This window comes from Apis dorsata, unplaced genomic scaffold (assembly GCF_000469605.1).
Source record: "Apis dorsata unplaced genomic scaffold, Apis dorsata 1.3 scaffold_82, whole genome shotgun sequence".
Classification (NCBI taxonomy): Eukaryota; Metazoa; Arthropoda; class Insecta; order Hymenoptera; family Apidae; genus Apis; species Apis dorsata.
In genome coordinates this window covers 1,227,411-1,243,361 of record NW_006263380.1, presented here as the reverse complement: position 1 = coordinate 1,243,361, position 15,951 = coordinate 1,227,411, and the positions used below count along the sequence as shown (strand labels likewise).

Here is a 15,951-nt window from a genome sequence, read left to right as displayed (position 1 = left end):
TTTTTTTTTTTTTTTTTTTTTTTTTTTTGCCTTTTGAAATGTGTATCGAGAATGTTCTCGTAAAGTACTTACTCGCTGGACGGCGCGCATTCGTTCGTAAATGTCTGGTAATTCCTGTTCCTGGACATGTTGGCGAAGGACTGAACACGTTTGCCGGTTGTTGCGGTCGATTAAATTATTCTCAGTGGTTTATCGGGCCTGCTGTCACGAGTTTACTCGTATCAAACTCAAGTCATGTGCTTCTTACGTCTCTTGTGTCTTGTTTTATTTAATTTCGCTTATTTTCATGCTGGGAGTACCATCGTTTCAAAACTTTACAAAACGTTAAAAGAAAGATAGATAAATCTATCCATGTTTATCACAAATCTTCGAAGGAGTCAACTCAGATGATTCGGATCGATAGATTATACATTTCACTGGGATACGATGCGATTTTTTTTAACGCGATCTTTTCTATTGAAAATTTTTGTCGTTATGCACACGATGAATTTTCTTGACATTCCAATAATCGACGTTTTCTTTGTCACAGATCTTTACAGTTAATGGATTATCGATGCATTCTTATCAACGATATTGATAATATTTAGCAGATTATAGATATAGATTACGTATTTTTCAATCAATATTTATATTATCGAAATTTCTATAACAAAGTTAGAAGAATATCAAACTTTCTACTGCATTCTGGCTTTTTTTTTTACGAGAAGTTTACTTTTTATAATTTTTTATATTAATTTATTTTTTATATTAACCTCCACTAACGGTTCATTGTCACTTTTAATGTTGCAGATAAACATCTTCGGATCGGAAGATTTGCCAATTAATAAAGTCAGGAGAAATCACCGTTTATCCAAATGGAGATCATCATTTTCCACGAACGCTTCGTAATTATGGAGAATGAAATATAAAAATAAAAGAAGATTGTAGAAAGTAATCGACGTTGAATTCAGTGACTTTTTACTATTTATCCGGTGAAATTTACTCGATGTTCCACATATTTTTCACTGATTGCGTGCTTATCAATCGCAAATGACGTATATAATACAAACAAAATTTTCGAATAACGAGCGAATCGAAATTTCTTGCGATGAAAAAAGGTAATGCATTAGTAATTCAAATTCACGGATTAGCACAATGTTTTGCTATGATGAGAAACGTCTAACATCATTTGCATAATTGTAAAAAGAAGTATAGAAATAATGAAGAGAAAATATATCAAGCATATCGATGCGTGACTTCTTTGTTTACCGATCAAACAGATCTTCCTTTCTTGACTTAAAAGTATTCCAATATTGGATGAGTTGTATCTATTCATAAGAAAAATTAATCGAATCGAATATTGAATAACGTTGAAGTATACGTTGAATTTTAACAAATAATTTTTAAATAACAAATATTAGGATGTTCAATATTAATCTGATTTGAATAATCATCGTGATTAATCAATCAAAATATCTCAAGATATCTCATTATAAGAGCTTATTTGTGTTCTCGAATCGTTTTGACATTATTATTCAACTTTTCAAGGCGAATCGTCATTTCCTTCGAGTCTTCATCTTATCTATATCCCTTTCACTTCACCGGCAAATATATCTTATTGACAAATTAAACATGGAAGTTTTTAGCATTTAGAGAAGGATAATTGATGCAGGAAAGGGTTTTTTCAATTAAAATATTGAATATATATCCAATCAACATTTCTTTAATAAAAATTCCCTTATAAAAAAATCCTTGTTTTCATTCAACAAAATGACGAAATCGATCACAGAATAAATTGGATAAATCAGCGAAGAAAAATAAAGAAGGCTTGCATTTAGGTGGATAAATGGGGACATTAGTCGAATAAATTACCCGACAAAACGGAAAAATACTCGAACAATAATAAAGTACAGTGGCGATTGATCGATTGCCATTCGATTTACATCAAGGTTATAAATAATAGACCGAATCGAAATTACTCTATGATCGATCGATATGCATTTTCACATAGTATTCTTTGAAATTTGAAACTATCAATGGGATTGTGAACTAATAAAACATGTGAACTTATGATTAATATTATTTATATTCACATAAGCTAGATTTAATTAAATTTTTATTTTCAATTATAATCACGATGATCGAGCCGAACAAGAAGATTGAATTTTAAAAATTCTATGAATTTTCCAAAGTACAAATCCCTACACAAAAGATAAAAAGAAAAAATGTTCAAATCGAAATAAAATTAAATATCAATGTATTGTGCGCTAGTGTGTATCTATCGATAAGAGGAATAAAAATATAAAAGAAAGTTGTTGTATTATGAAATGAAATATGCGTGTTACAACGAGATTGTTCAGTTGTTCCAAGGAAATAGATCAATTAGTATCCGATAAGTAAAAAAAAGGTAAAAATCTTCGAATCAAATGTTTAAATCGAAATAAAATGAAATAGCAATGTACTCATGTATGTATGTGCTTATCTATCGATAAGAGGAATAAAAATATTATAAAAGAAAGTTGTTGTGCTGCGAAACGGAATGTGTACGTGTTACGATGCAGATTGTTCAAATGTTTCCGAAGAAATAGGTCAATTATATCTGATACACTTATCGTGATCTAGAAATCACGAGTTCACGTATGGCACGCGTGTTGAACGAGATCAATCGTCACAATTACATAAATTCGATCGATGTTTAATCGAATGATCGAATCAAAGGATGATCGCTTTTGTTGACTCGTGCTATTTTAAACCGGTGATTTACAAGAATCGATTATACAAGGATTTCTAAATCACTTAATGCTGTTTATATCTTTCTGGAAATTGAGGAAACTTTATATAAAATTGTACAGAGATTAAAATTTATAATCGATCAGATAAGCAGTGTCTATTTGACTCGAGACAAGAATCCATTCACGAAGAGAATAATGTCTATATTTTAAGATCACAGATATAGATATAGACGTTTTTTTCGATTTACTTTTAAAGATTTAATCGAAACGATATGATCGTTACTTAAAAAATTATGTTTTCGAGTCTTCTTTTTTGTTACTCCTTGCACAGATTGTATAATACATCGATAAGATTCTAACGTTGTATAATACATCGATAAGATTCTAACGTTCTTCGTTTCTAACGTTTCTAATAAATAATTAGTTACTTATTATAAGTAACAATGGGTGGAAACCATTTCACTTTCTGGACAGTGTCGAGCACGAGTCACGAGATTCGATAAGACTTGACAAAATACTCTCGTGACCTGATGAATGAATCATCAACGATTTCTAAAAATGATACGATCGATAGGAACAGAAATTCTATTGTTGTTTGCTGGTGACGCAACTTTTTTTTTAAGATTCAAGTTTAAATATTGACTTGATAGATTTGAGTTAAGAAGAATAAATGAATTCTTTGGAAGTAAGATTCGAAAAGTGTGTAATTTATAGAAAGGAAAAAATTTTAAATTTTCTTTTATTTTTTTAAAATAAATTCGGATACGTACAAGATCCGAAAGAAAAAAGTATAATTCAAAATGAAATAAGATCGATATTAATTAGATAATTGGCTTAAAGAAGATAAAGTTCAGAAAGTTGATCTAGAAAAGTGAAAGTAAAGAAAAAAAAAAAAAAAGGCATTAAGAAATTGCGTGAAAAAAGAAAAGAATGAATCGATACACGATACAATTAGAAATTGAAGAGCAAGTATTGAAATAAGTATCTTTAATATTATTATTATATATATATAGACAGTATCTGCGATTAATTGTTAATCTTGTCTATAATTCTTGAAAACCTGTATTATATGCAAAAATTCAAGAAACATTATTATCGAATGATTGCTCGTAAAAAAAATAATTATAACGATAGTAAGAGATTTACTAAGTGTGTAAAGAAATAGGAAACAAAATCCGACAGAGGATAAAAATACAAGGCAAGCGATAAGAAGAATTGAAGAACGCGTAAAAAGAATAGTATTTAATTGATCGTTTCTGTTCTGTACCTTCTATAAAACGAACTCTATTCTCAATTACAACTTATACAACTTAACTAACGGCACAGTTGTCACAGAGAAGAAAATAAAGTTTTTACGTCGAGCAGTGTTAATTACAAAGTTCAAGTCTAATAATTCTGGATGTCGATAACAACGATGTACAACATAGATGAAAATTTTTCGTTTCAAGGAAGAAGAGGAACAACAATGTTGATTTGAATAGAAATCGTTTGATTTCCGCCGAGTTTTCATGACGAACCGGCGTGATGATGATAAGTGGCAAAAAGAGAAGTCCGATATAAATATTGTTTATCAGCCGTTGCAGAGGATATCGATATCGCGAGCCAGGGTACCAAGCGAATTATCTTGCTTTCTTCGCTACTCTCGGACGTTTTATTCAGGCACATGATTGATAACGATAGAATGACTAATAACGCAAGATGTGTTATGTGTAATGTGTAATCAAAAAACAAGAGGAGAAAAGTGTGGGTTGATATAAAATTTAACAAATAAATTTTGTCTCCTTCAAAAAAAAAAAAAAAAGGAATTTACTTTGAAATTTCATCTCAATGAAATTCGATATTTGGAGAAACTCTGTGTAAATCTTTGATAAATGAGAAACGCACTTCTGAAGCGATAAAAATTGTCGAATTTTTATAAGAGTATCGCTGGTAACGATGCGATTAATTGTGATAAATATTCTTTTTATAGAAAGGCACGTGAAAGCGATTTCCACCAACATGCACAGAAAATTGCTATATTTAAATATGAACGTCAATTTTCTAGGAACAAAACATTGTTGTCAGAATGTAATTAAAATGTAAATTAAAATGTCCATCATATTATTGTCTTGAATTGTAAAGTTGTTACTGTTATCTATTATATATCATTATAAATATTGTTAAAGAAGAAGTGGATTCAAAAGTAATGCATTGCGATTGAAAACCAAATATTATTTTATAATATTAAAAAATATATAATATTAAAAATTATTATAATACAATATTAAAAATATTATAAAAATATATTAAAAAATATTATTATATAATATTAAAAACTAACGAAAGAAAACCGGATAAATTTCAGCAATAAGAATAAAAAACAAATCTATCTTAAATCTATTTTAAATTCAAATGAGATAGAATTGATGATGTATAAGTTCAGTGAAAAAAAAGACGAAAAAAGAGTATGATTAAGAGATAGAGGAAGAGGAGGGTAATAAAGAAAAGGAAAGAAAGGAAAAATGTTAAAAGAAAAGAGAATCTTAAAAGAGAAACGAAAAAGAAGAATTATAAAAGAGAAGAGAAATTGATAAAGCAGAAAAGGAAAAGATATTGATAAAGGAAAGGAAAAAGAGGAATTGATAAAAGCAGGAGAGGAAGATTGTAGCATGAATTCGTGCAATGCACGAACAAGTTTAAGAAACGTGTGCTAAATCCAATTTATTTAAATTGAATGTCAAATTGATACGAAAGAGACGAATATAAAATTTTTCTAATAAATGAACAATGAATAATAAGAAAAGAAAAGTAGAAAGAGGAATTGATAAAAGAACTAATTTTTTATTGGAGTTGAAAAAAGTTTTGTAAAGTTTAATAACAAGGTTTAATAAAAAAGATTTATTTCAATTAAATTTTATATAATTAATATTTTTAAAAGTTATTCTCGAGGATATATATTAAAAATAAAAATAATTATTTTTAAAATAATATTTACTTGCAAAATATTTTCGAGAATTCTTAATCAATAATTTCAATTCTTTTTAATAGATAAAAAAGGGAAAGAAGAGAAGAAGAATAAGAAAAATAAAAGAGAACATGAACATGAACAAGCTATAATTTGCATGTTCGATATTATAAAAACCATTGATTATTTAGCATTTGATTATTAAGTGAATTAAGTTAATATACGTGCCTCGATGAAACATGTAATTATCATGTTGTTTCATTAACATAATAAGATAAAGATGTTCGATTTATCACCTGTGCTACTCGTCGAATTGGCAATATTTGCCAATCTTTGGATCGAATATTATCGATATCGATAATTCATTGTTTTGAAATTGTTTAAACCGATTTGTTTCATCTGTTCTAAGCAAATATGCTTAGTGCCATAAATTAAGCAATGTTATCGATCGTGTTTTTCTCTTTTTCATTAACTTTTATTTCATTAACTCTTTATGCAAATCTATGCAAATCTGGTATTTCTGATTCGTTAAATATATCGAAGAATATTTCCAATGCTAGTTTTAATAGCGTTCGTAATGGCGATCAGTCTTGAGAACTTTTCCAATGAACAGGAGGTAATGAATCATGTGGAAAGCTATTGTCACATGAGCTGTTTCCGTAGAGAAACGCATGCGTCACGAGTGTAGATTAAAATGTCACATGATGTGTGAGAATTCTGTTTTACATTCTTTATGAATAATATAGTGGTACAAATAACCCTCTTCTTTTCGTGTTTCGTTTGTGTAAAAATTTATTTGCGTAAAGTAAACTGTACTACAAAGCGGTACAGTTAAATACTTATTGTTAGATTTTCCAATCTCGACTGTGGAGTATATTTAACTTTGATAAATTACAATTCTAATATTAATTTTTATTTTGTACTGGAATTTATCCTTGGGAATTAAAGTGATATTTATGATATAAAATATCATGACCTAATTACGCTCTAAATTTTTTAGAATAAAAATATGATAAAAAATATTTAAAAGTTTGATTACTATGTGTTAATAATATAATCAATTTCTAATGTTATTATTATTATAATAATGATAATTGTTGCGAAATGAATTTTTATAATTCCGATAAATATTTTTTGCAGTTCTTCAGATAGCTATAATTATATTTACTCTTTATCGATATATTTCCTATTAAAACGAATATAACTATGTATCTATTTTTTTATTTATTTATCAGTATCTGTAATCGGATAAAAAATAAATAACAATTTTATAATTATACATATATAAACAATTTCAAAGTCTAACTTAAAATAAATATATATAAAAGGGTTAAATTATATAATATTTCCCGACGAGTATCAGATATTTATTTTGCTTGTCAATTTGATAAACTGGTTTGTCGTCGAGATCTCAACAAAGTTAAATTAGATTGACACGTAATTGTGAATTCACACGTTCATTCTCAGTAGAAATGTTACCAGTTTAAAAATAAAATTAACACTCTTTATTTTCGGCACGACAGATGGCAGATGATTCTTGTTTTTCACAGGATGATTATTTGTCAGTTAGATGTTGCTACATTTTATAACTTCGTAAAATGTATATTGCTGAAAACAATTAGAGATGATATTATGTATAAAAGAAATATATTAAAATGTATATGTTATAAGATATATCTATTTTTTTTTTTTTTTGGATCTTTCTTAAAGTTAAGAAGTCTAAAAGATAACAGTCTCAAGGTAATCGATAATGTTTCTTAATTAGAGTATTTAACTAATAATTTCTAATTATTTTGTTTTTGATAACCTAGTTAAAGACACTTTACTTTTTAATTCTCATAATACTCATAATATCAATGTACCAATTATTTTCTATAAAAATAAAAAACAAATTATTGCATTTGTTGTCTGTCCACTATATGTAGAAGTAGTATTGATCGATAAAGTCAAGTAGTATTGAGAGCATTACGTAATCACTTAAATACATTATGTTAAATACATACTGTGCATCTGAACAGGAAAATATGTTTGAAATGTATTTAAAGAATTATAACGCGACGTTGGTGGCAATGTTACGTAAATGATGATCACCAAGAAAAACGCATTTTAAATCATTCTTGAATCTCGAGTCACGAAATAAATAAAGATGAAACAATAGAATTTCCCGCGCCATTTTTCGATTCTCGAATGTAAGGTAAGTCAATCGAATCGAATCGAATCGTTTATGCGCATTACGTCGATATTGCCATTGTCTCGACTTTGACCTACACACTTTTAAAGAATTGTTAAAAGTATATCTATCGTTGGCTACTAGACGTCTTAAACTATTTTTAATAGAAAAAAAAAAAATAAATAAAGTAAACCGAAAAATAATCAAAGTCACAATCAACAATTTTTGATACGAAGAGAAAAATTTATTGTAACGTCAAAATATTGAGTTATGAAAATTTCAAATTTTTAAAGTGTTATAATTTCGTCTTCTCAAAAATAGATCTGATGAAAGTTCGAGTTAGTTGCATTGGCTTTCCACTCGATGGTTAGTTTGCATGACACTAACGCAATTTTATTGCCTTTGTTTGCGGGTGTAGACCATTCACGTGACATACCTCACTCGCGTCGAACACGTGACTGGCACGTGGACCGAGCATGTATGCACAACTATCCATATCGTCACCTAGACGCAAACTTGCGCGAGAAATACACTATGTGTCATGCAAAACGTGCAAAACGCTTGACCCACTGGTTAGTATGTGCACATTGATATGTACGGAAAACAAGCTTCTACGCCAGATGCGTGCACCCATCAATTTCATGCATCTTTATGCAAACCAAATGTCACTTGCAGATGTGTTTTTGTAAACATGATATGTAATGCACAGAATTGTATTATCATTTATATTATATCCAATTAAAGACATTCGATTAACATTTTATGTATTTATATATTGAGCACGATTACGACAAATTTTCTACAAAAATTCATTTATTTATTATATTTTAATCTTCTTTGGTTTATCTTTATTGATTTACGTCAATGGTAGAATAAATTCTATTGGAGAAAGTGTAATAATTTTTTTTTTCGTGATTGGTGCATGATTATTATATGTAGATAAAATAGATAAATTTGGATAACATAAATTCAATTTCAATATATAATAATAAAATTGTTAATAAAACGAGAAAAACGTTTCTACTAATTTTATACTAAAATCTTATTCTATAACGAGATGATAAAGTTCGTTTCTCGAACTTTCTAAAGCGATAAATGGCACTTTCTCAAATTTTATATAAAAATCTTTATTCCTGATAATCGAGATTTAGAATTGACGATTACATTATCAATTATGTTATCTTAGCCTTGGTACATTTACCTCTAATTTATTTTTCTTTTTCTCGATTATTTGTATTCTTAAACGAGCTCTATATCTTAAATTCCTTTTCGTATGTTCGATAAATAGCCTGTATTAAATGAAAACAAAATTAAAATATGATATATAAAAAAAAAAATTAATTACATATTAATAAACGAGGAATCAAGGTTGCTCCAATCTTTCTTATCTTGTTCATATAATTAATCGTGATTATCCGGAAATGTTAATTATCTTTAAACATTAAATATATCTTTTAGAGATCTAGCATGTGTGATTTAATTAAATCTTGCGTTATCGCTTAAACAGATATTCTAAATCAAACGGAAGTTCATCCTTGAGATTAATTCGGTTCGAAAAGAAAAATTATAATGCAATAAAGATTTCAACGTTTATCATTAACCTACAACTGTTTATTGCATGGATGATATTTCTGTGACTATCAAGACTGCAACAAGCATACGTAACTACATGTATTACGTACAGAATGCTAATTCCTGAAAGAAACGATTGGCAATATTGAAAAGATGATCATAGAATAAATTATTCTTAGGTGCAGTGATTGTCATGTGATTATTTCTCTTGGATATCAATTCGAGTCGTAAGAAAAGTTCTAAATAATAAATTAAAATGTTTCACATTTGACTAACGTTTCAAATGTTAGAAATCAATAATTTGGTAGAAAAAAAAAATATATCAGAAGAGAAAAAAGTTTTTCACAATTGTTTTGAAAGTGTGCAGACGAGCAGTTTTAGATAATATTTTGCTTAACCTCAACAAGTTCCACGAATAATTTTGGCAATCTGCCATAAGTAACAAAACGTCGAGCATTCGACTAATTGAATAAGTTTTTCGTCAAGTTTGCTGTAAGAACGCGGGGCAAGATGTCAAAGTTCTTTAAGAATTCAATTGTTATAGAGAAGTCGTCTATACTGGACCATAGCATCGCCACTTTGTTTCCGGTAATACAGATATGATAATGTCAAAAAGATGGTTGTATCAATAACGTGTTTTTTCAAGATTGATTCCTGAATGTATTGATTCTACTATAGAATAATTCATTACATAAATTATTGATTTTATACCCTCTCATTATCATTATTGTTTATGTTAATCAAAAATCATGAGGAAACGATAAAAATATCATTTCAATGGAATTAAATTTATTACCATAAAATGGAAAAATGATGATAATTTTCCTCATAACTGGTATAAATTTAACAATATAATTTATTTTTCATGATCGTAATATTTTAAATTTATTTTTCATTCGAATAATTTTCCATGAAATTGTATTATTATACAATTATAATTATGAAGTAGAAAATTAATTATCATAACTAAAATTAAAAAAACCTTTATTATTCATTTAATTGTTATTATTTCAGCACATTTTCGATCTTTTTTTAATAACAATTCATTAACTATTCTTAAATAAACTAAATACAACATGGATTTCATTTCAACTACCATCTAACGTAAATTCGTGGAACTAACTTTATCGTATATACTTATTGTATATTGTATGATCATCGGTAATATAGAGACTGACGTTTTCTACAAGATTAATAAAAAAAAGATATTTTGTTAAAATGTTTGTTTATTTAAAATCATATCATAAATAAATAGGCAAATAAATAAGATTAAAATAATTTTTAATTTCACTAAACACATAGTTTTAACTATAAACTTGACAAAAAATTGTTCATTTGACAAAAAAAAAAGCCACGTGTAAATAAATCACATGTGAGATGAAATACACGTGACTGACCGTAAGGCTTCGAGCAATCGGTGCTTTTAATTGCATTACGAAAAAACATTTTAAGGTCAACAGATTACCGGAACAATATCATTCGCTCATCGAAGCCCTGAGGGGAACGATGGATTTCACTCACAAACGAGTCTATCAGATTCTATCGGCCATTCTTGGACCTCTGGAAAGAGAATCAGAAGACGAAAACGAGGAAGAAGATGAAACGTAACAGTGGATTATTGACACGCATCTATTAGTTAATCAAAATCAATTTTAACCGTGAAAAAAGTATCTATATATACGCTATTTTACGTTTCATCGGATTAGATTGATAGTGTCCGCGAAAATTATCATGAAATCATCTGCGTTCAATAGATCACGATCAGAAAATGATTTTTCTACCGTCAAATTGCACGAACTCGATGATTTGTTAAATGGGAAGCGAATGAAATTGTCGAAGACGTCGTTTCAAGTAAGTTCTCATTCAAGATCTTGATCTATCATCGCTCAAGAGTTCTCATTAAACTTTCATTAAACTTTCGTTTTATTTCACGAATCGACATTAATTGACAATAATCATTTCAAAAGTTTTCAAGTATACATTTATTTTGGATCGAAATATATTCGAACACTTTTACATATTAATTTAATTTTTATGTCTTAGCTAAACGACGTTGAAGATTGTTTGAAAAGTAATGAATCGGAAGAAGAGAAGACCAATTATTTTCCGAATTGTGATTCGTCCGTATGGATGAGATCTTGCAAAAATGAAGTGATAGAACCGATTTCTGGTAAGATAACAGGAAAAATACCACATTGGTTGAAAGGAACTTTGCTAAGAAATGGACCAGGTAGCTTACAAGTCGGAGAATATACTTTCAATCATCTGTTCGATAGTTCAGCTTTATTGCATCGGTATGTTTTTATAATAGAATACAATTAAAACTTATAGAATATTTAAAAAATTTAATCTTTGAAAATTGAAATTAACTATTCGAAATAATTTTTTACTTAACTATATAACATATAACTTTCGTATGTAACCCAGACCTTGAATCAAATTCCTCGCAATGAAACTAATGAAACAATAATAGCTTAAGTAGTTTCCAGAAACCTTATATTACATTTATAAAGACCATGAACGCAAATATGAAACCTCGAATAAAATTGACTAATTTAATTTTAACTTTTTTATATTTTTATATTTTTTCAAAACGATAGATTTGCAATTGCTAACGGAGAAGTAACCTATCAATGCAGATTCGTTCAGACGGACGTATATAAAAAGAACAATGCTGCTCAAAGGATAGTAGTTACTGAATTTGGCACCAAAGCAGTACCAGATCCTTGCAGAAATATTTTTCAAAAGTATCGAATGATATGAGACATTAATACATTAATAAATAAAAATCAATGGAATATCAATGAAATTTTCTTTCAGAGTCGCAGCTGTATTCAAACCCGAGAATGATTCTGATAATTCTATGATATCCGTATATCCCTTTTGCGATGAGTATTATACGTTTACGGAGTCGGCAGTGATTCATCGTATCGACCCGAAAACATTGGAAACTACAGGCAAGGTATTGACTTTTATTATTAATGTTGCTTTATATTCGTTACTTTACTAATTATATCGATAATTGTTTCATGTTTATAATTGTTTCGAATAAATAAATTCATTAATTTTCTAATCTCACGTAAATATAATAATCTCATAAAATAAATTGTATAGAATAATTTTTTAATTATGCAAATATAGGTGAATGTGTCTGATTATGTTGGAATCGTAAATCACACGTCTCATCCTCACGTAATGAACGATGGTACCGTTTATAATTTAGGATTGAGCGTGACATCACGAGGACCGCAATACAATATCATATGCTTTTCGCCCAATCAAATTATCATTGGTTAGCATTTGAATTTGCAATTTAATTATTCATCGAAATGTTTCGAGTATTTTATATTAAATATCTTTTTCAGATGACTCAGGTGAAGAAAAAGAATTATCCATGTTTGATCAAGCTACCATTATTGCCAGTGTTCCGTCACGATGGTTGTTGAATCCTTCTTACATGCATACCTTTGGCATCACTGAAAATTATTTCATCATCGTAGAACAACCATTGTCGGTATCTCTGACCACTATAGTATCTTGCAAAATGAAACAACAACCGATGTGTGCAGCTTTAAAGTGGTATGAGAATGAAAATGTAAGTCTGTCCAGGATTTTTTCTTTTTTCTTTTTCATTTCCAACAAATGTGTTAACAAATATATTTTCCTTTTACCACAGACTCTCATACATTTGATTTCGAGAGAGACAGGATTATTAGAGAGGACGTTTATTTCAGAGGCATTTTTTTACCTTCATATCATAAATCAATTTGAAACACGTGATCGTGATTACGTGGTACTGGATATTTGCTGCTATCGCGATGCAAAAATGTTAGACTGCCTATTCGTAGATGCGATGAAGGTAATACGTTATTATTTAATTAAATTATTATTAAAATTAAAATATGATTGAAAGTTGAATCGGTACAATCGGTATTTTTCAATTATTTCAGAATTTGCATAAGAATCCTGATTATGCCAAAATGTTTCGTGGCAGACCTTTGCGATTCATTTTACCAATGAAACATCCACAGCCGGACGTACCATTGGAATATAATTTGATTACTGCAAAAACAGTGAACCAAGGTCTGGAGTCATTCCAAAATGACTCTGACGTCACGTGTCAGAATAAATCTGGGTCAGAGTTGGTTAAAACATCGATAAATGATCCTAACAAAGACAAAAGGAACGATTATCAGAATATTCTGAAGCGAAGAGCAACTGCTCATAAACTTGCGAATGGTGATATTTTTGTGAAACCGGAACTTCTTTGCGATTTAGGCTGTGAAACGCCACGTCTCAACTACGACTCCTATCTTGGAAGGGAGTATCGATATTTTTATGCCATTTCTAGTGACGTGGACTTAGAAAATCCTGGAACGGTAATTACTCTCTAATTTTAATCTTCGTATAAGTTTTAACAAATTGCGATTGAAATGCAAAATACGTATATACTATTTTATTATAGATTATCAAGGTGGATATCTTGGAGAAAACGAGAAAAACTTGGTGCGAGAAAAATGTTTATCCGAGTGAACCGGTTTTCGTACCGGATCCTAATGGCAAGGTAAGGGATCTCGTGACTTGAATCTTTGAAATCTCGTTTCTATTGAGCTTGAAAGCACAAATAAGCGTAAAAGAAAGGAGAGGAAAATACCAAACGTATTAATTTCATGCCTATCCGGTTTAACGAATTTATTTTCAGAACGAAGACGACGGCGTGGTTCTTTGCTCTATTGTTTGGTCTGATAAAGAGACACGCGTTGGATTGCTGATTCTAGACAGCGTGACTCTTAGGGAAATCGCTAGAGCCATCTTTGAGACTTCTGGCCCGGTGCCAAAGTGCTTACATGGCTGGTTTACCTTGGACAAGTAAAATAAACTGGGACTAAGAGACGGATATCGGATCTTTGGTTCATCGATGGAAATGAAATATCGATCTGGATGTTATGCGATATGTATTATATCAAATTGTCGATATATTTTTATTATATAATATCTATATTTTTCAATTCCATTTTGTTGGCTTGATTATTGTCTCGTTAGTAGCTTCGGAATTAAAAACATTGCTCTACGAACGATTCTTTTAGCAATGAAATTGCGATATTAAGAAAAATATATGTTATATGTTTATATAATATATATATATGTATATATTAACTGCACAATATGTATACAATATAATAAATTATTTAATGTTTTCTCCCGATTGTACAGTGTAATTCATATTTGGCGATTAATGTGTCATAAAGCTTCGATGACATGTAACGCAATAAATTTACAATAAAATGGGATGCAGTCGTGAGAATATTTGTCAGATGGAATGTAAAATGCCCTACGAACTTTGTCCTTAAATTAATATTCGCGGATTTTTCGTATTGATTGGAGCGGATACATAAGTTTCTGGTCCTAGATACTTATCATAACGATTAATTAAGATATCATTTTAAATTATGCTACGTTGTCATTAAAATATTCTATTATTATAAACGCCATGTCGCCTCGTCGGATGTTCGATCAGCTAAAACAAAGTTCCGGTAAAGCAATCTAAATTAGACGGATCTTTGCGAAGTTTCGATTCAAACGACAGAATAACAAGACAGATTAGTGTTAATCTCTCTTCCATAAAATAAAAGTTGTACAATATGCCGTTCTAAAATTCAATCAAATTTCACAAAGATCCAGCTGAGAATATTCTTGCGAATGGATTCAACATGACCTAATAAGTTTTTACGTACTTACAGAATTAATAATAATCATTATAATTAAAATAAATAGGGTTGGCACAACCATAGTCATAAAATTAAATTACACTAGATTAAAAGAGCATTCAACGCGAGCCCCGAATCCGCGAATCTTTTCTTAAATAATAAACTCGAGATAAATCACCCTTGTCGCGGCAGGATACGTCGCGTTCCTTACAACATTACAATACATTAACGATCACGTTTGTAACGACTCGCGTTGCTCGCCATTAAACAGTCACACGATTCACAGCATATATATTTTTAAAAGACGAAGCCACTCATCGGGTATCCACCGAAGCACCACGTTTAAATACAGAGTTCTCGAGAAGCTTCGACATTTTAGCACAGCGTGATAAGCGTCCACGCGCCATTGGAAAGGAGAATGTTCCTCTGAGGATTGATATCACCGAGTCAAAGAGTCGCCATTGACAAATCACAACCATTCATTTACAGATACGCACGTGGTAACTTTCATTCTCTTTTTTTCTCTATTATTATACTATACTACCTTATTCTACGTGACTATAAAATACGAAGAGGAAATCGCGCACGTGAAAAAAGAAAATCTAGCTAATAGGAGCGGAAAAAAAAAAAAAAAGAACAAGAAAACTCGACAGACCCTGATACGATATTTCGTGGTAACGAGAGCTCCCTTCTGCGCGCAAAGGAAAATCACAAGCAACATGCCAAATTTGTTTACCAATTTCCAAGTTTTTTAACACACGATGACACGTTAAAAAAAAAATGCGCGTCACATGATAAGAAGAAACGATTCGTTCTGCAAGATAATCTTGTCCTGAGATTAAGTAC

The 15,951-nt window shown here is 29.7% G+C and overlaps 2 protein-coding genes and 1 long non-coding RNA gene across 4 annotated transcripts in view; 2 read left to right on the top strand and 1 right to left on the bottom strand.

Moving 5' to 3' along the window:
- The window catches only part of LOC102676897 (facilitated trehalose transporter Tret1-like), an 8,534-nt gene extending 8,138 nt beyond the window's left edge, over positions 1 to 396 (bottom strand). Inside the window, exon 1 of the mRNA XM_006611040.2 lies at positions 73 to 396. Within this exon, the coding sequence (XP_006611103.1) occupies positions 73 to 128 (56 nt within the window). The 5' untranslated portion in view covers positions 129 to 396. The remainder of the gene's footprint in view (positions 1 to 72) is intronic.
- Positions 1 to 1,324, top strand: part of LOC116184976 — a 1,716-nt gene extending 392 nt beyond the window's left edge. Inside the window, exon 2 of the long non-coding RNA XR_004149663.1 lies at positions 790 to 1,324. This is a non-coding gene — a long non-coding RNA (uncharacterized LOC116184976). The remainder of the gene's footprint in view (positions 1 to 789) is intronic.
- A 7,996-nt stretch (positions 1,325 to 9,320) lies between these two features.
- On the top strand, positions 9,321 to 15,807 carry LOC102676544 (carotenoid isomerooxygenase). 2 transcript variants are annotated; one of them, XM_006611037.2, is made up of 11 exons: positions 9,324 to 9,985; positions 10,850 to 11,248; positions 11,441 to 11,691; positions 11,998 to 12,144; positions 12,218 to 12,359; positions 12,539 to 12,689; positions 12,763 to 12,992; positions 13,074 to 13,256; positions 13,348 to 13,776; positions 13,863 to 13,961; positions 14,100 to 15,807. In XM_006611037.2, exons 2-11 carry the CDS (start codon positions 11,129 to 11,131, stop codon positions 14,268 to 14,270), a joined length of 1,923 nt encoding a protein of 640 aa, XP_006611100.1. In that variant the 5' UTR covers positions 9,324 to 9,985; positions 10,850 to 11,128; the 3' UTR covers positions 14,271 to 15,807. The 2 variants fall into 2 exon arrangements, with proteins under 2 accessions (XP_031364152.1, XP_006611100.1); XM_031508292.1 differs by lacking the exon at positions 10,850 to 11,248 and having other exon boundaries at positions 9,321 to 9,985.
- Positions 15,808 to 15,951: the final 144 nt, after the last annotated feature.